The sequence below is a fragment of the Ursus americanus genome, chromosome 18 (assembly GCF_024610735.1).
Source record: "Ursus americanus isolate L20-20 chromosome 18, mUrsAme1.1.p, whole genome shotgun sequence".
In the NCBI taxonomy this organism is placed as follows: Eukaryota; Metazoa; Chordata; class Mammalia; order Carnivora; family Ursidae; genus Ursus; species Ursus americanus.
The window spans coordinates 5,424,778-5,443,968 of NC_142144.1; the positions used below are offsets into that span (position 1 = coordinate 5,424,778).

General features: G+C 58.4%; 2 protein-coding genes across 3 annotated transcripts in view; one reads left to right on the forward strand and one right to left on the reverse strand.

Moving 5' to 3' along the window:
- The first annotated feature begins 7,983 nt into the window (after positions 1-7,983).
- On the forward strand, positions 7,984-8,394 carry QRFP (pyroglutamylated RFamide peptide). Its single transcript, XM_045771060.2, has one exon. The coding sequence runs from the start codon at positions 7,984-7,986 to the stop codon at positions 8,392-8,394; it is 411 nt and encodes a 136-aa protein (XP_045627016.2).
- Positions 8,395-14,116: 5,722 nt separating this feature from the next.
- ABL1 (ABL proto-oncogene 1, non-receptor tyrosine kinase) overlaps positions 14,117-19,191 on the reverse strand; it is a 132,881-nt gene continuing 127,806 nt past the window's right edge. For both annotated transcript variants that reach the window (XM_045771278.2, XM_045771279.2), the window contains exon 11: positions 14,117-17,851. In XM_045771278.2, coding sequence (XP_045627234.1) covers positions 16,134-17,851 — 1,718 coding nt within the window. In that variant the 3' untranslated portion in view covers positions 14,117-16,133. The remainder of the gene's footprint in view (positions 17,852-19,191) is intronic.

The following is a 19,191-nucleotide window of genomic DNA, read 5'->3' on the forward strand; positions in this document are numbered from 1 at the left end:
CCGCGGCCGGATCGGACCCCAAGTCCTCATCCCAGGGAGTCCCCTTCTCCCCCACTAGCCCCAGGCTAGAGCCGGCTTCTGCTGCCAGCCTCGCGGTGCCAGCCGCTGTTTGGAAAGTGTCAGGCGTTTTCTGATCTGTCATCAAACAAACTCCTGGTGAGTGTGGTGTAAATGGATTCACAGATGTGCGTGTGTGCCAGGAAGCTCAGGGGCACTCCTGCCAGGGCTTGGCTGTAGAACAGACATATCGCGGCTCGGGCCTGGTGGGGGGTGGGGGGAGCATCCGGACGACCTGGAGACACCCGTTCCTTCCTGCCCAAAAGCACCAGCCCCACGCCCAGCCCAGGACTGGCACCATCATGGGACATGGGCCGGGTCCAACGCTGGCTGAACGGGCACAGAGCCGTCTGGCGGGGACAGCCAAGGCCACAGCACCCCAGTCCCTAAAGGGCACAGCTAGCCCCGCACACCTGCTCTGAGCCAGGGGGGCAGTGGTGAGCAAGACAGGCTCTGGCCCTGGCCTCCAGGAGCCCCCCTGTGATGTCCGTGCGAACGGCTGTCACATGAGTGGGAGTGACTGCAGGAAGAAGGGGGTGTTAGGACAGCAAGTCGCAAGAGGCAGCTCTCCCAGGACCTGACGGATGACGGATGTGTGCAAACTGTCACCAAGGACCCAGGCTCACCGCACCCGACCGTCTCGAGGGGCCCGAGTTGATGGTTTGGCGGTGGGGGCCTGTGGTCCCGCTATCACATGTGAATGGACCGAGGCCCCTGTCCCTTTCCTTCTTCCTTTGATGAAGACAGCGAGCCAGGCAGAAGAGGGGGTCTCTACACAGGGACCTCGGGGCAGTGCCTGTGGTCCCACAAGCTTCTGGAGGTTCCTCTCCACCAGCACAGGGAGGTTCTGTGGAACCAGCCCGTGGCCTCACTCGTTCCGCGGCCCCCAAACTTCGGACGCATCTCTGAGAGTTAAACCAGAGGCCACCCTGGGCCGCCTGAGCTCGCTGCTGAGGACGGATGGTTCCCGGGCTCCCACCTTGGCCGCCAGGACATACGGACAGCGCTGTGAACAGGTCCCAAATTGCATTTCCCCCCTGCAGCCGCATGTAAATTGGTTTGATAAATGTTTGTCTTGGGGCAGAAGCAGTATCGCAGGCCCGCCTCTTCCTTGTCCCCCGGCTCCCACCGTCGGCCACCCTCGTTCACACAGGCCTCTGACAGGCCTGGCTAGGGCCAGAGCCCCGTCACCCAGCATGCGGAGCATCAGTCGGCAGGAGCTTCAGGCATCCGCGACACCAGGAGAGATGCTGTGTCTGCGGACACAGGGGGACCGGGGTGGTTGGCCACATCTGTCCTGTGCGGCTGGAGGAGCAATGTGCCCGCAGGGGACGAGCTCAGCCTCGAACAAAGGATGTGAGGCTTTGGTCCCAGTGGCCGGGCCTCCCCAGGGCCACCGTGTCTTCACCTGCTTGCAGGCAGAGAGCTGTCCCCAAACCCCGAGTGGGCCGAGCAGCCGGCAGGACTCCGCAAAGCCATTCGGCAGAGGTCGGCCGTGGTGGGACGGCGTGGAGACGTTGCGGGAGCGGGCGAGCCTTGGGCGGTGCCGACGGGTGGCCTGACCGTCCACGCGGGGCTGGCTGGGGGTGTGCGGAGCTTCTGGAGGGCCTCCGCGGGTCGGACAGAAGCCGGTCCGGGCTGTGCACAGTCGGTATCCTGTGTGTTCCTGTCTCTAATAAAATCTCGTGGTGACCCAGCTGGGGCCTCGGCCTCTAACGTCGCTTGGGGCCCCATGCCGGACCCCGGAGCGCCTTCAAAGACTCTCCCGCACGATTTCCCCAGACTCCCTCCCCTTTCCTGTCTGGATTTCTATTGAAGAAACATGTCTCTGGGCACCTCTGTGCCCCCCAGGGGCCGCACCAGACCTCGATCAGACGCAGAGGCACACCCTGCCAGCCGCTGGGCCGCCGAGGCCGGCGGAGGGGAGGCCTGGCCCCCCGCAAGCTGCACCCTGCGGGGAGAGCCTCCTGGGGCCGGGCTTCAGGGGCTGAAACTGTGAATCCCCCCAGGGTCCTCAGGGTGACCAACTGGCCCTGTGGGCTCTCTCTTGGGGCTGGGGCTGGAGTCCTGAGGAGCTGAGACTATTAAAAACAACAGCCCCTCATGGCTATTTATTCATAAAAGCAGCATGCAGCTGGAGGACCGAACAACCCCGAGTTTACTTTGTGGCATCCAACATTTCTTGAGGGCCCACGTCAGAGACCTGGGAGGCCGCTGGAGGGGGTCTGTGCGCCCAGCCATGGGGTAGACAGAGGTCTCCGTCCAGGTGTCTGGAAGCTTCCAGACCGTTCACAGAACGCCACGCCCCTCCACAGTGTCCCCGGCCAATAGCATGCCATCCTGCCGGCTATGAAAGCTCTGTGTGGGGCCCACGGGAAGTGATGGAGGTGATCGTGGCCACCAGGGGCCACACCTGCTCCAGGAGCGGGCTGTGCCCAACTTGGCCCCTCTCCTACAGCCACTAAAGCTTCCCCATGGGGGGGTCCCTGGGCAGGAAGCTGCTCTGCCTCAGCTCACGGGACCAACTAGGAAGGTTCCGTGAACTCGGTCACACAGGTTTTTACAGCTGACGAGGGTGCTTGCGTTTTAGCCATAAACAGCGTGTCCCACAGCACGGGGACAGGTTGCCCCAGGAGGGGGCGTTCAGCCGGCACCACCGGCAGCTCTCACAGGGAACAAGGGACCCTGGGAGGCCCGTGCAGATGAAGACGGCACCGTCTGGGCTCCCTTGAACACGGGAGCTGCCAACACTGATGGAGTGGGTACTACACCTGACCACCTGTCACCCCGCAGCTCACAACGCCCGCCGAGATGTGGGCACCGCAGCTGTCCCCAGGCATGTGGGGACACGGAGGCTCAGAAAGCGACTTGCCCAAGACCACTGGTGTGAGGCTAAAAGGTGTAGGGCAGGGGGTCCAAGAGCCCTGTTAGGGACGCGGGCTTCACACAGCCGGGCTGTGTCACCCCAGCAGGTCTCATCCTTGCAACGTCATAGCCCCATGCAGAGAAGCAAGGACAGGGGTGTCTCGAGGAGCTGAGGCTGCTGGTCTGCTGGGACATCCCGGGACTTGGCCCTGATGCTTAGGGCAGTTTCCCAGGGAACGTCATTCTTGGTGTAAGGAAGCAGGACCCCCCGGCAGCCCCTTCCCCATTTACCCCGACCCTGTGAAAAGCCTCTGTTGAGGGAAGCCGAACCTGAATGGATCCTACCGCTGACTGTCACAGCCTGAGCCATCCCTGACCTTCCCAGGGCCCAGAGCCTGCCCATCGCTGCTCTGGGGGCCCGGACTCGCCCCCTCTCCCACTTCTCATTCCCTAGAGGAAGCCCAGGAAGTACACTTAAAAACAATCTTTTGGGGGCGCCTCGGGGGCTCAGTTGACTCAGCGTCCGACTCTTGGTTTCAGCTCAGATCATGACCTCAGGGTCGTGAGATGGAGCCCCTTGCTGGGCATGGTGTCTGCTTGAGATTCTCTCTCTCCCCCTCCCTCTGCCCCTCCCCCCTGCGCATGTGTGCACTCTCTCTCTCTCTGAATAAATACCTAACTCTTTTTAAAAAATAACCTGACAATCTTTTGGGCAGGCTGTTCTGGGGGGCACTTGGCAGGGTCCAGGATGACTTGGGGCTAAGGAATCTGTGGGCTACTCGCCCCCAACCTTGTCCCACCCCCAGCCCAGGCCCCACGACTCAGGACTTTCTGCAGCCTCTTCCCAGAGCAGCAGGCAGCAGTCCTGAGCGGGACCTGGGTCAGTGGTGGGTCTCACAGCAGAACCTTCTCTTGGAGCTCAGTGTGCCAAAGAGCCAAGTGGAGCTTTTCCCTGGGGGATGTGGGGTGGCCCTGAGGGTTTAAGCCCACACCTGCCCTCCCCACTCTCCACAGCTCCCTGGGAAATTGCACAGAGCACAGGCACTGAAGCACAGAGGAGGCATGGGGGTGACCCACAGCAGGCCGCACCCCATCATAATCAGCCCCTAGCGTCACCAGCAACCAGCGTGAACGAGGGAGATGAAACAGCCCTGCCCCTCCCCACTCACATGCACACCACCAGCCCCGTCTGCGGCCCTGCCCCAGGGACGGAGCCGGCTCTTCACCTGCTCTGGCTGGCACTTGGGCACCCCCCACCCCCCGCCGCACCCGCCCGTGGAGAGGCCCAGCGTCAATCCACACTGCCTTTTCTTGACCCTGCTCTTTCCAGACAAGACCAAAGGAAACCAAGGCTTCCTGCTGCGGACGGGACTGGAGAGGGTGCGGGACGGGGGCTGGGCCCGCTCCCGCACAGCCAAGGGCTCAGACCCTCTGAGCTTCAGTCTCCCCCTCCTCCAGCAGACGGATGTCTTCTAGCCCCTATCGCAGGTCTGCGAGGGCGAGGAAGTGCCCACGAGTCCATCTCTATTCCTGTGTGAATGGTGGGGTGACTCTCCACACCCAGCACTGCACAGGCAAAGGTGATCTAGTGAGGGCCCCGGAGACTGGGGAAGCCCTCCGTGCTTTGTCCCCAGCCCCGCCTGAGCAGCTCCCTCCAGACACCAGAGTGGCTGCAGCCTCACGCAGCACTTGCTGCCCTCGCTGCCCTGCTCGCTGTCAGTGGAGGCAAGTCCAGGCCAAGCGAGGAGTAGAGGCTGGGGGCCTGGCTGGGCTGGTCTCCGCACGGGTGCTCCTCCGATACAGTGCTGGGTCCCCAGGCACGGGCAGCGGGATGGGAGGACAGGAGAGGCAGGGGAAGGGGGCGTCTGGGGCTGCAGGCTGCTGGACCAGCCAGAGCGCTGGTACCCAGACAGATGCTTTCCCCCGTGATGGGCGCCTGCCTCCCACCATGGCCAGTGCTGGGAGAATACTCTGCAGGGCACTCGACCCAACCGGGCACCTCTTCTGGGCTCAGCCGTGCAGACCCTCGTAACTGTAGCAGACCCCAGGGTTGCTCCATGATCCCAGGGCAGGCAGAGTGAGTAACTATGGGGTGAGCACCCTGAGATGTGCACAGATGCCCAGCCAGTAGCCGTGCCTGGACCAGAGGGGGCCATGCACAAACGCACTGTGGGCCCACGGCTGCCCCTCCAATGCCAGGCTCCACCGCGGGCAGACAGTGCAGGTGACAGGGCGCGATACTCCCCATGCCGGCGTGCGAGCGCTCCTGGGGAGAAATCCCCCGGGACTGAGTGGCTGGGGATCGATGAGCGCTGCTGGCCTCCAGCGTGGGCGCCAGCTGTGGAAAGAACTGGAGCCATGACCCCCCAATCCCACCCTGGGCGAACAGCTTCTCTCCGTGACCCATCACCATGGCCGAGAGGCGGCATGAGCCATCTCAGCTGAGGTTCAGAGAGCGAGGCGCTGTCAGCCACCGGGTGGAGAGCTGGCGAGTTTTGAAAATGTCTGCGGACGTGTCCTTCCTTTCCCAAGCAGGTGTCAGGCACCCAGACAGACACTGGGGTGGTGGTGGTGGGAAATACCAGGCTTCCCTTCTAAGGAACACATCGACTGTGGTTCTGGGGACATGGGCTTGAGAGGGGCTCGGCCAGGCCGGGGGCTCCGAACCCTTTCCATGTTCCCTCCCGGAGGAAGCAGCCCTCCTGCTGCCCGGCTCAGCCCCCGCGAGGCTCCAGAGCTGGTGAACCATGGCGCCTAACATGACTCCCAGCTGACCGGAGTGAGGGAACGAGAGGCAACCGCTGGCTTCACAGGTGTCTGACTTCCTGAGCCCACGGGAGCAGATGGGCGGGTAAGGTGAGGACACTGCCCCCCGCCTCCCCGCCCCCCGCTTCTCCAAAGAGTGAGGCAGACCCAACAAAGGCAGGACCGCTAGGATGAAGGGTGGGTGTGCCATCCACGCCTCGTCCAGGGGGTTGAGGGTCTGTGCCTGTGATTTATAGTTACTGATGCTGCCCGCTCTCCTCCAAATGAGGCAGGCCTCTGGGCAAAGGGCATTCCCTCTGCTCTGCTCATCAGACCACATCCTGTTGGTGTCGGGTCTTTTATCAGCGCAGTCAGCGCTGCCCCAGCCTTCACCACCGCTGTCCCCAATGGAATCCCAGGGTCAGGAATGTGCGGCAATCAGATCGCAGAGCGGCCGTCCACCCAGGGGGCCTATATAAAGCAGGAGAACCCAGGAGCCACACCTCCCAGACAAGAACCCAGAGGCGCCCTGCCCAGCAGGCTTCCCGGGGAGCAGCCCGAAGCATGGTGAGTACAGCCGCTCCATCCCTAGCAGGAGCCCTGCTCGCTGGGGCCCTCTTCCAGGTCAGGAGCTGCGTGGGCCCGAGAGGTGGAGACCAACAGCTCCTCTTGCAGCCCAGACTGGCCACAGCTGGCCTCGAGGGCTTGGCCCTGGTCTTCCACCCTGTGCTTCCCCTGCCACGTCCTGAATGCTGGGGCCCAATATTTGGTGGTGAGTGTCCCAAGCCTCCACCATGTTCTTGAAGGGGTCCATGACCCCCCAAAAGGGGACAGGAGCCACTTCCTTCTATTCATCAGTGCATCCTTTCCCAAGACCCAGAGGCCATCCCTAGGTGCAGTCATCCACCAGGTGGAAAGCCCCCCCACTCCACCCCCACCTGGGGCCCTGATGGAGAGGCTTCCCCCACACAGGCCAGACTTGGCTCCAGCCCCGGGGGATGAAATGATGGAAGTTAGAAGGGCTGGATTTGGGTAGGGAGGAGGGCTGCTTTTATGATTTTTTTAAAGCCCTCTGGCTGAGTTCACTTTGAAATGTCTTCAAGGGAGCCATTTCTGGAAAGAGCTCTGGGGAGCCCATGCTTCTTCTCCAGAACCAGCTCTTTCTTCTAGGCTCAGTTCTACTCCTCAGAGGAACAGTTCGCTCAGACTCACCATGGTCATTACCAAAAAGGCTTCCTTTAAGAGGGAATGAGCAATTATTGCCAGAGCAGGGGCATTTTGGGAAGCTCTATTTCTGTTTCAAATGCCCCCGGACCGCCATCCGTGGGGTAGAGTAGTGATTCTGAGTCACTTAGACCTGGGCCTGTATCCCAGCTCTGTCACTTGTAACGCTGTGAGATCCTGGGCAAGTCACCTGTTCGTGCATGGCGTCCCGTGTGGAGGGGGCTAAGACCGTCCTGCGGGAGGGCTGTGAGGACGGTGCAGGACAGGGCCGGGAAGCTCTGCCCACCGGCCTGGCATGCCAGGAAGCTGTCTGGCCATTAGAATCATGAATCCCAGGGCCTCCATTGCCAGCTGTGTGGCCCAGGCACAACCTCTCAGCCTTCCGGACAGTCTTCTTGCCTGAAAACATGGGACGAGCAGGGCCTTAAAATGAAGCTTATTGTGAAGAGGCCACACGGCCGTGCACACAGATGGCGCTCTGTAGGGATTACCGACAGCCCGGCCATACCCACATGCTCCTCCCCAGGCGGGTGTCTGAGTTAGGCCAGGAACATCAAATCCGTGTCCTGCTTTCGGGAGCAACTTGTTTCCATGTTAAAGAGACATGAGCAGCGTGTCCAGCAACACAGCTTAGCCAGACCCATTTATTATCAAGTTGAAAACTAAGAGAGATTGATGCTATGAATTTTCTACCCTGTGGCTCTGAGACGATACGGCCCAAGAGTCAATAATTATAATAAAAAAAGAATGAGCCCAAATTTGCCCAGCACTCGGGGGCCGCTGGAGCGTGGCTGTAAGCCGTCCCAGCAGTGGGGGTCTTTGAGGGCTAAGCTGCCAGGGCCGTCAGATGCAGGGGACGGCAGGAGAGAGAATCAGCCTAATCGGTACAATCAGCTCCTGAGCCTGCTAGGAAAATAAAGGCCTGTCCCCCAGCATAGTGACACTTCTTCGAGCTGCCTGCAAGTTGGGCTCCGTGGAGCCACCAGCCTTTGATGGCTGCCCAGGCCCTGGGAAGCACTGTTGACAAGTTGTCATGCAAGGCCCACGCGTGCAGCCTACCGGTAACTTCTTCCTCTCTTTCCTCTGGGCCAGATGATAAGCCCTCATGCCCTGTCCTGCCTCCTCCTCCTGCCGCTGGGTGCCTGCTTTCCTCCACTGAACAGAGAAGAGCCCATAGCCACCATGGGAGGTGTCAGAGGCAGAATGAGCTGGGCTGATCTGCCCGGGGGACACCGCGTCCCCCTCCCGCGGGGCTCCTCCCGGTGGCTGAGAGCCCCACACCCACATGGCCTGCTTGTCATGGCCAAGGAGCTGCAGATGTTGGGCAGACGGCGCGCTGGCTTCAGGTTCCGGATTGGGCGGCAGGATGATGGCAGCGAGGCTCCCAGCTTCTTACCCGCGGATGGCGAGAAGGCCAGTGGCCCGTTAGGGACCTTGGCCGAGGAGCTCAGCACTTACAGCAGGAAAAAAGGTGGCTTCAGCTTCCGCTTCGGCCGGCGGTGAGGGGGCCGGGGCATCCGTGGACCCTCCCTGCTACCACTCCTGCTCCTGTCTTCTCCTTGAGCCTGAAAGACCAGGATACTAGGAAGGTGTGGGGGTTATTATAATGAATTCTTAGCAGTAGGGTCACTTAGGTGGGTGCTTGCTTTTGATTTCCAACTTTGCCGAGGCGAAGACCCGGACGGCGTTAAAAAGGAGGTGGCCCCAAAGCAAGCTGCCTCCCGGAGAAGAAGAAAGCACTGTGCTGCTGTAACTGTCCCAGCCACGTCCCCTGGCCCAGTGGTCCGCAGCCGTGGCCGGCAGCCGTGTCCACTGTTGGGCCATGAATGTGGACAGGCAGGGCTGGCTGCGTAGGTAGGTGGGCTGATGATGACAGTGGGGTAATCAAAGTTTTGAGTCTCCAGAGGGACACCTGTAGCTGAGATCCGAAGTGTGACTCTGAGAGGGCACGTCCCACCGGGTACAGAGGATGGTTCTGAAAGTTTAAGAAAAAAAATCTTGTTCTCATCCCATTAACACGAGATCCCTCTGGCAAGAAAACCCCGCTGTCGTGTCGAGATGTCATTCAGAACCGGCTGACCATTCCCTTCTGATAACTGTCCTCAGCGGTACAATGTTTGCCAAGCCAGGAGCCTAGTGGGAGATGAACAAGGAAGGAATACATTTTTGCTCGAGCAAGGTTGCCTTTCAAATGTTCGGAATATGAATGTGTTGTGTGTATCTTTTGAAATAAAAGTTGTAACTGCAAAACCATAATGGAAAGCTCACCTGACTCTTGCCTACAGGTCCTCTGTGCCCTAGGAGTTCAGTTTTCCTGAGCTGCCAGTGCCTTAACTCTGGGGAGATGGAAATCGTGTTGCCTGTATCCACACCTGTCCCAGCGTCCCCTTAATTGGCAGTTGGTAACATACCCACGGTCGAAGGTAGAGGGAAACACAACACAGGGTGTATTTTCCTCCTGCGCTTGACTGCTCCTTCTCTGGTTTTCTCAAAGCAAAGAGCATTCTGAAAACAAGTTCTCTCCCCCAGGGGAGGCCAGCGCTCAGCCCGGAGTGGCTGCAGGCCCGGGGCGAGGCAGAGCTTCTCGTTCAAACGCCGCTCTGCTGTGTCCTGCCTCCCATCCCGTGTCAGCTACGGCAGCCTGATGCTGCTCGCTCCCAGGCTGGCTTCGACCGCTGAGATGAGAACCTAGATTGATGTTACTATGGCAACATCTCCCCTCCTCCTTTCCAGCTGCTGCTTGGCCCTGTTCACAATTGAATAATTTTCCATTGAGCTGTCACAATTAATTGGTGGATTTTTATTAGCCTTTTAGAACCACACTGGGTTGGGCCCAGCTTGGCACCTCGGAGCATTTCACAGTGTTTTCCATTCTATTAGTGACTTACTTTCCCCGGTAGCAGCTCTCAATCCCCGCCAGCCAGAAAGCCACTTTATTAAGGGGTGACAGATCTGAGCCACAAAAGAGCCAAGCTGACTGGGAGTGCGGAAATTGGGTGGCAGGATGGGCCAGGAAGACAGGAATCAGAACATCACCTTACGTTAAAGTGAGCTGCCTTCTGGAGCTCCTCACAGCTTCTCCCCTATGCCTGGGCACATGGCCCCACCTGGAGAGGGGCCAGACAGTGATGCCGAGTCTGGGAGGCATGTCATACTCTCTTTGGCCTCCACCACTGTCCAGGGAAGGGATGAGCCCGGATGCCTCCTGCTAATGGACAGTCTGACAGGGAACACATCCCGGGGTCTTCGTCTGTTGGTAAAAACGGGACACACTCAGCCCTCAAACCACAGAGGGCAAACCTCAAGAAAATGAGTCCCGGCGTGTCCCTAAAGGACAGCTCTGGCTCTGAGAATAGATGTCAACAGGGTGGCCAGGTGCAGAAGTGTAATCCCAGCCCAGGCTCTCACCCCAGTCTGTGCTCATTCCTTTCCACTTTGTGGAGGGAGGGGTGGGGGTTGGGGCCAGCTTGCTGGATCACGCCTCTCTTCGCTCATTCACACACAGAGAAGCCGGTTCGGGGAACCGGCTTGTGGAAAGACCAGGTGAGACAGGACACACCAAAGGCCAAGGACAGAGGAACGCCCTCCAGCAAGGTTCCCTGGTGAGCCTCACTTGCCAATTTCTATTCTTAGAATAAAAGGAGCCGCTTCCATGGTCACTAATTACAAGAACTTGGAGGTCACCGAGGCTGAGAAACTCCTGCGTGTGTTTACACACACTCTGGGACTATACTGGCTGGTTTTTAATTTCGTGGGATGAGATTAACCTCAGAGAAATCAGAGATAAAGAAAAGGGGGGAGGGCCTTCAGAGGAGTGGATACCCTGTGGTTAGGCTTTCATCATTCAACAGCAGTCAACAACAAAGTTATTCCTCCCAGTTGCTTGTACATTCGCACTCAATAACCCTGACAATGCAAACGATTAAACGACTGTTAAGGGCATCCCTCTGTTACATCCACTGCCCTATCTGGCTACATCTCCTCCTTAACCCTCGCCCCACCCCAGCGAGGCCTGCTTGAGGTTTGGGGGCCTGTCACGCCACCCCCGCGCCCTCCTCCGTGGGGGAGATCACTCTCCAGATTAGTGAAGGTGAGGCTCTTTGGAAAGCATGGACTTCGCAAGCACAGATGAAGCTCCCCTGAGCAGTCCAGGTTCACTCCACCTGGCGCAGCCATGCGGTCCCCTCCAGCCCAGGCGCCTGGGAGCTGTCTGTATCCTCTCACTGTGTTTATACAAGACACAAAAAAAGCCTTCATCTTGGGGTGCAGATCTAAAAGCATTTAGCTGTTAAACTGGCTGGGGAATATTTTTGCTTATATTTTCCCCTATGTTTGCAATATTCATAAAAACATTTAAGAAAGAAAGAGGCTCATGGGGCAGCGAGCCATCAGGCGGCTGCTGTAAACAAGCCGCCACCTCGTCCTCACTTTGTCCCAGAGCCAGAGACACTGAATGACAAGAGTCCACTGAAGACCCCAACTTAGAAAAGATGCTGTCACCCTCCGAGCAGGGAGCCATCAGGGGTGAGGGCAGGCATGGACAGACACCGTGTTGGTCAGTCTTGTCCCGCCTGATGCCTTCTGTGCCGAGACCATTCAAAAATCGATTCCCCAGGACACTCAACTCGGGAATGCCTCCTGTAACATATCCTGACACCGGGGAAGCTGGGCCAGGTTAATTCTTGACTGCTTCTACTCCACGGTAGGAGGAAGAGCCAGACTCTGGAGCATGGCGCTCTGCTGGTCGTGCTGGGGCCATCTGCACTGCCAACAAGTTAGTCCAGCATAGTAGGTGGACGGTGGCACGTGCTGTGTGACTTTGGCCAAGCGGCTTCACATCTCTGAGCCTCAGCTTCCGCGCATGTTAAATGAAGACGGGGACAGAACCTCCCTCATTAAGCAGTGAGAGTTTCACGTGGCCACACAGCGTATCTGTAGCGTACTTACTTACCCACGTGAGCTGTAATTTTAAGAAAATGCTCATTGAGGCGCACCTGGGGGGCTCAGTCGGTGAAGTGTCTGCCTTTGGCTCAGGTCATGATCTGGGGGTCCTGGAATCGGGTCCTGCGTCGGGCTCCGTGCTCAGTGGGGAGGCTGCTTTTCCCTCTCCCTCTGCCCCTCCCTCCCCCTGCTCATGCTCTTGCTCTCTCTCAAATGAATAAATAAAATCTTAAAAAACCCTCTCGTTGAAATCTGACACACGTGGAGAATGTGCTCCAGTTCTGACTGTACAGTTCAATAAACTGTCCCCAAGTGACACACCCATTAGCCAGCATGACCCAGACTAGGAAACAGGGCATTATCTGCGCCACCCACCCCGAGCTCCCCTGCACCCCAACCAGGCCTGACCCTCCGTCCTTTTTTTTTTTTTTTTTAAAGATTTTATTTATTTATTTGACAGAGAGAAACAGCCAGCAAGAGAGGGAACACAAGCATGGGGAGTGGGAGAGGAAGAAGCAGGCTCCCAGTGGAGGAGCCTGATGTGGGACTCGATCCCACAACGCCGGGATCACGCCCTGAGCCGAAGGCAGACGCTTAACGACTACGCCACCCAGGCGCCCCCCTCTGTCCTAACTTCTAACACCAAACCACAGACCAGCCCTGCTGCTTTAAGTAGATGGAAGTTTCTGGCATCACTGCTGGCTGTCTGGCTGCTTCTGCTCAACATGACGTTTGGCTCGTGTATACCGCGTTGCAACAGGTTTGTTCGTCCCCACTGCCCCATGTCCCGCTCTGATAGCACACCGCCATGCAGCGCTCTTCCACATTTTGACATTTCAGCTTGAACTTCGTTCTGACGACAGCGACAGCAGCCGCTGGCCCTGCTGGCAGGCCTGACCCTGCTCCCTGGTTCTGGACATCGAGGGCAGGCCTCGCAAGGATCTGGGTGTGTGCACCTCTGCGCATTCGCCTGGGGCTAGATCCAGGTGTGCCAAGTTCTCAAGGGGTTCTGTGGCCTAACAAAGGTTAAGAACCACTGTTCCAGAACGGAAGCTTGGGTGACACACACAGGATTCTTGAGACCTGTATTTCCCACGGGCACAGCTGCCACGGTGACTGGCACGTGACGCCACGCGCGAGCTGTGACTAGCTGTAACCTCACGGCTGGGCGTCAAGAAAATGGGATAATGCGCTCTGCTGGAGAGGCGGCTGTGAAGACTCCGGGACCAGCCCATGTCTGGCATGGAACGAGCAACCATTGGTGGTGGCTGTCACTGTAGTCACTCAGTCTTCTTTCTGACTCGAGAATTGCCACTCGAGGAGACGCCCCGGACCCAGGAGACCTGGTGTCTAGTTATGGTTCAACCACAGACAGAGTGTGGCTGGGGCCTCCGTTCCTGCCTCCGTGAAACGAGGGAGGAGGTCTTGCAGCCCCTCGGCATGAGTGCGCTCCGCGGTCCCAGCCACCCCCGCCTCGGGCCGATGTCCGCACCCCCACCGCCTGACATGCAGCACAGCCACCACCGAGCCTGCACCAAACCGTGCTGCTCACCATGCTTTCGTGAGCAGGATCTGTACCCGCTGACAAGTCTGAGGCGTAATAAGTATCATTATCAGAGAGCGCCACTTACTTCCCTGACTTCCACTTTCCAAGCTGTCAGCTGGCGCTAAATGGAGGCCCAGATGAGGAAACGGCCGCATGTGCCCCCCTCGGTCCCCTTGGTGGGGGGCTGGGAGAAGCCATAGCCCGCCAGGTGGCCTTTCCATCACCCTGAGGCCAGCACCCCCGCCCCTCCACCTGTACACAGAGAAATAAGACATGGGGCGTGTGGACCACAGTGAGAAAGGGATGCTTTGGGGGCCAGAGGGGGAGGGGTGCTGGGGCGGGTCACAGGCAGAGGAGAAAAGCACACCCGTGGAGGGACTAACACTTCCAGGCCAGTGGAGTCCAGGACACCTCCTCCCCATTTCAGTGACGCTGTGACAGCCTGACAGCTAACACAGCCCCTGAACTCCTCCTCCTTTGCCACACCAGTCAGATGTGGCCCCTCCGGTGGCAGAGCCCACTCCCAGTGCTGCCGGCAAAATCAGTGGCAAGGACACAAGAAGGGCCTGAGGCCGGGACGGGGAGACTGCTTTTGGAAGGCTGAGGAAGATGGAGGATTTGTGTTGCAACCCCGCCACGGAGCCTCCAGCCCCCCTTCAGGGAAACAGGGACCCCCACCAGCACACACGCACCACAGCTCTGAACAACAGGGAGAAAGTACAGACCAGTGCGATGTGCCCGAGTTCTAATGTTGTAAACATTTATTTAAAAAATACTACGGAAGAGATGTGGATTCAAAAAACAGAGTCATATACAGAAACAAAATGTACTGGACCAAGAAAAAAAAAAAAAAGACACCATAGGCATTTGAGAAGGGAGAATAGTGGAAAACTATTTACATGTCATTTATAAAAAAGCAAGTCTATAAAAGAGTGTAATACCAAGGTATAAATGCAAAATATAGCGGGCCATCAGGTGAACAAACACACCAGCACGTCACAGAGCCAAGCAGCTGAGGGAACCTGGGTGGGGTCTGTTTTGCTTTGTCTGCAAGGCCGCTGGCGGTGTTCGAGCACCTCCCTCAGTCTGTGTCGCACAGCAGTCTGGGGGGGCAAAGAGGTGATGCGCCGTGAGGACAGCGTAAATCGATCCAGGGGAAACCCTCTCTACCAGAGAAATAAAATACAAGTGTAGGTGAGGAGCATAACGACGGGGCCCGTGCGTGGTCACGGCACGAGAAGGCGTGGGGGTGCAAGGTGGTTGCTACTGGTTTCTCCAAGGGTTGCTCCTCGGCCTGCCAAGAGGTCCAGGCAGGTGCCTGCCCACTCTTCGGTAGCTGCTTCTAGGTCAAGCTCAAGATGGTCCGGGCCTCTGCCCCACCAGCCTGGTCCCGGGCTGCCTGGGGAGAGGAGACAAAGACCTGCTCTTTGAGACACGTGCTGGGGCCTCCCTTGGTGGTGGTCGTCTTCGTCCCTGACACCCCAACAGAGACGGGGGGCTAAGTGTTGCTCATGGCGATCCAACAGGACGTCTGTCCCTCAGCACACAGCCAACAGTGGCTGGGGCTGCGCTACCACAGCCCTTTTCTTCCGTGTGCTGGTGGCCGAAGGCAGGTCCTGCTGTGCCAGAGGCGGCTGGGCTGAGGGCAGGGCCACGAAATGCTTCAAGAACTCCAGAAAACTGAGGACTGGCTTGCCACACGGGAAGAGAGCTCTGCATGAGTCTACTCTGTCTCAGACGTACGAAGGAGGAGAAGGACATCAGTCGGAAATCAAGACAAAGTACCTTTTCTGGACACCTGGAAATCTGAAAGGAAGGTGACCCGGGCCCAAGGCAGACGTGCCTGGGCCCAAGGCAGACGTGCCTAAGCCCAGGCCCAGGCCCAGCCCCAGACCACCTGGGCACGAGCTGTTCACCCAGCTAGCCACCCCTCCTGCCTCCCCTGCCCCAGCACGCTGGACTGAGACCCTGCTCCCTTAAGACTCAAGCTTTCCATCCAGGACGAGCCGTGCCTGTCACAAGACAGCAAGGAACCGAGAGAACGGATGACAAGGACAGTTTCCCACACCTGTCCCAGGACCCGAAGGCCGGCTGGTCTTAGCACCCTGTTTTACCCCCCAAATCAAGAGCTGTCCTTCACACGAGGAAATGTGAGGGCACCAGCCCCCGGCAGCAACAGAGGGCAGAGTGACCAGCTGGCAGCACTTTCCAGGACGGCATTCTGGAAACGTGTCTTCAGTGCAGCAGGCACAAGAGGAGGAGTACACAGGCTCCCTCCATGGAGTAAGTGAAGAGGACAGTCCCTAGGTCTTGGTGACAAGGCTCCTGTCCAGGGCACTCGTCCCTGGGGGAGGTGGAGGAGAAGGCAGAACCAGAGGAGGGTCTCTGGAAAGAAGAGCGAAGAAGAAATGCTCATCCGCTTTCCCACCTGGCCCGAAGAGCTCAGGCTCGGAGCACTATGTGGGGAAGGGGCCGGCGGGCCAACTGAAGTCCACAGAGCAGGAACTCCACAGATAGAACTTGGGAAAGAGGCGGCTCAGGGGAGCCCGGGCTGGGGAAGGGCAAAGTGCAGGAGGACAGCTGGCGCAAAACATAGGTAGTAGGGCTGTGTTCCACAGCGACCCTCGGCTCCGCCCGGCACAGCGCTCCCGGGCCAACGTCCCAACTCACTGGTCTCGTGGCAGCCACCGTGGCAGGTGTGGGGAAGCCCTCACGCACGGCACGCGGCTCCGGCTCTACTGATGCCTGGCTTCTGCTACCTCTGCACGATGTCACTGATCTCTTTCACGGAGCTGAGGAGCTTGCTGAAGTCCTGAGTGGCCGCCGGGCCACTCCCTGCTGTCGCTGGGCAAATCTGAAGCTCCCGGAGATTATTCTCCAGTTTGTTGATGGCCTCGCGGAAGGCGAACTTGTTCCTCATTTGCTGGATGGAATCCACATAGCTCACGCAGAACGTGCAGAGGTTCTTGCCGGCTTCTAGCACGGCGCTGTGGCTGGCCATCTGCTCGGAGTTCTTGGAGATGGCCAGGCACAGGGCCTCCGTGCCGTCCAGGACCACGCCCTTGGTGATGGTGCCACTGGCGATCCGCTCCGGAGGCTGGCGGGTTTTCCGAAGAGACACACGAGTTGATATGAGAGGAATGAAGGCAGTGGAGGCTGGCTGGTCCCCGGCCAGGGCAGAGGATGCTGACGGCACGGTGGAAGGGGTGGGAGCTGGGCTGGTTGGGGTCCCCGCCGGCTTGCTGGACGACTGTGGCTTTGGCATGGACGGGAGCACGGGCTTTTTGACACCCTCTCCCAGCGGACCGGGCTTGATGGTGTCACTGTTCACAGCATCCCCAACCACAGCCGTGGCTTTGGCTTTCCCACCAGTGCCGGCCTCCCCAGCTGCTTCCTGGCTCAGGTTCTGAGAGGGCTTCCCGGCTTTCCCAACGGAGGCTGGTGGCGGGGGCGGCGGGACAGGTTTGAGCTTGGACAGTTTCGCCTTGTCTCTCCCTGGGGACTCGGAGGAAGGCTTGTGCCTCCTTGCTCTGGGCTCCTCGGTGGAGGCCTTGCTGGCCCCTCCAGACGCGCCTGGCCCTGCTCTGCTGGCGGGGGGCACCGGCTCAGCTGTGGCAGGTGTCCCCAAGGCACCGGACTTCCCAGCCTCATCCTTGTGGGGAAGGCCCGAGGAAGGAGTCCCCGCGACCTGCCTGCGGAGGAGTTTTGGAGTCAGACTGGGAGGGCTGGAGCCTGGGCTGGACTCCCCCGTGTCTCGGAAGACCTCGTCCACTGCATCCTCGGTCTTTTTCACCAGCCTAGGCGGGGGAGTCACTGTGCCTCTGGTCACCTGGTCAGATCTGTTCTCACTTGCTCGCTTTCGAGGCAGAGCTGGCTTCTCGCTTTTGTGCCCTCCAAACGTGGACGAGTCGAATTGCCTCCCCGTGGACTGCAGATCCCGAGGCAGTGTGACAGACCTCCACTCTGTGTCCCTGGCCCCGTGGGGCACGCAGGAGGCAGAGCAAGACCTTAGGAAGCGCTTGCTGGAGCTGCTGCCGCTCTCTTCCTCACTGGCTGCCAGGCGGCTGCTGGTCAGTGTACTGGACTTTTTCCACAGGTGGGGAGACCGGAAGCCTGCACCCCCTGTCTCCCGGAAGGCTCCATTGGGAACACCAGCCCCGCTGCTGGGCTTTGGGGACTTGGCTGGCTCGGTTGTGTCCGAGGGTGTGAGGGCTGGCCCCCCGTTGCTGGTTTCTCGGCCCTCTTCCTCACTGGCCGCCTTGCGCTCGGGCTGGCCGTCCATTTCCCGGAAGGAGCTGCTGCGTTTTGGGGGGGTTGGGGCTGTTTTCTTCTTCTTCTTGATCAAGGCACTGAACAAGTTGGTCTTTTTGTCTTTGGGGAGAAGGCGCTCATCTTCATTTAGGCCACCATCCTGGGGACCTCGTTCTTTTCGAGGGAGCAGCGGAGACACAGGAGGCTCATGGTCCAGAGGATCTGAAACACAGTGGGAAGAGTTTTAACGACTCCAGACCGGAGGCTCCTTCGTGGGAGGAACCTGGGGTGGGCCGCCTGTTCTCTACAGAGGAGCAGTCAAGGGTCTGGGCTCTGGTAGGCCTGCATGTGAGCACCGGCTCTGCCACTCCCCAGTCGCGGCCTGGGCAAGGGACGCCTTGGCGTGCATCCTCAGCTCTCTCATCTATGAAACGGAGGAGAACAAACGCACCCGTAGTGTTGTGGTGTGAACGTAATGCAGTGAGTGTAAAGCATTTGTTCCAGCTACCGGCACATAATTTCTCACTAACTGTTGTCACCACTGTTAATATTATTAGGAAAAGCGTAGGTCTCTTTTCCCTGAAGACAGCAACACAGAAAGCCGGGCCCCTCATCCCTGCCCTGGGACTTCCTTGACAGCACAGAGTCCTCCAATACCATGATCTAGCACGTAAAAACCACGACAGGGCTGAGCAAAGGGTCAGGCCCCGTGCCTCTCGGACCTGCCAATCGAGGCTCCTAGGAGGTAAGGTCCGAAGGGAAGGGGCTGTGCAGCACAGTGACAACGGGCTACTTATTATGCTTGGCAAACAAGGAGTGACCTTCACAAATTTTTAAATGGGCATTCTTTATATATGAATAACAGCTCCTAAGGAATCTTTCTGGTGTTGCCAAGCTCCCGGCTAGTGAATGACAGACTTCTCCCTCAGAGGGCAGCTGTGAGGAGAGCGGCTTTCTGTCCCACCCAGAGCAGCACAGAGGACGTCTGTAACTGGAGCAGAGGTGTAAGGCGGCACCTGTCAGAACACCAGGTGGCACGCAGGACACCTGACTCAGAGGACCGAGGACCTCCAAAACTTTAATCCAGCAGAAGAAGTCGAAGAACGTGAACTTCTAATGAATTATGCACAGTGCTGAACAGCTAATTGACACTCCCGGCTCACCATGAGATTACATATCAAAACACCCCTCGGATGAATACTGACGGGCATAAATGAACATGACTGCTTATCACTGGGCTTTTAATAAGCCTGAAGTTCCCACAGCGGCCTCCCCCATCTCCACCGCTCAACCACCTGAAATCATGACAACTAACACAAGGACAAAGGTCCAAGCTTCTGGATGGATGGTCTACATGCCGGGAACTCCAAAGCGGGTGAGCAAGACGATCCAGGGGGGTGTGGAAAGAAGGCATTATAATTTGGACTTTTTAATGTAAACCTTCTAAGTGTACGTTTTTGGTGTATTTTATAATATACATGTCTGTGCGGTAGTACGTGTATATGCTTAGGCTGCACGGGCGACTTTTTTAACCACTATGGGTACACAATAAAAACAATTTG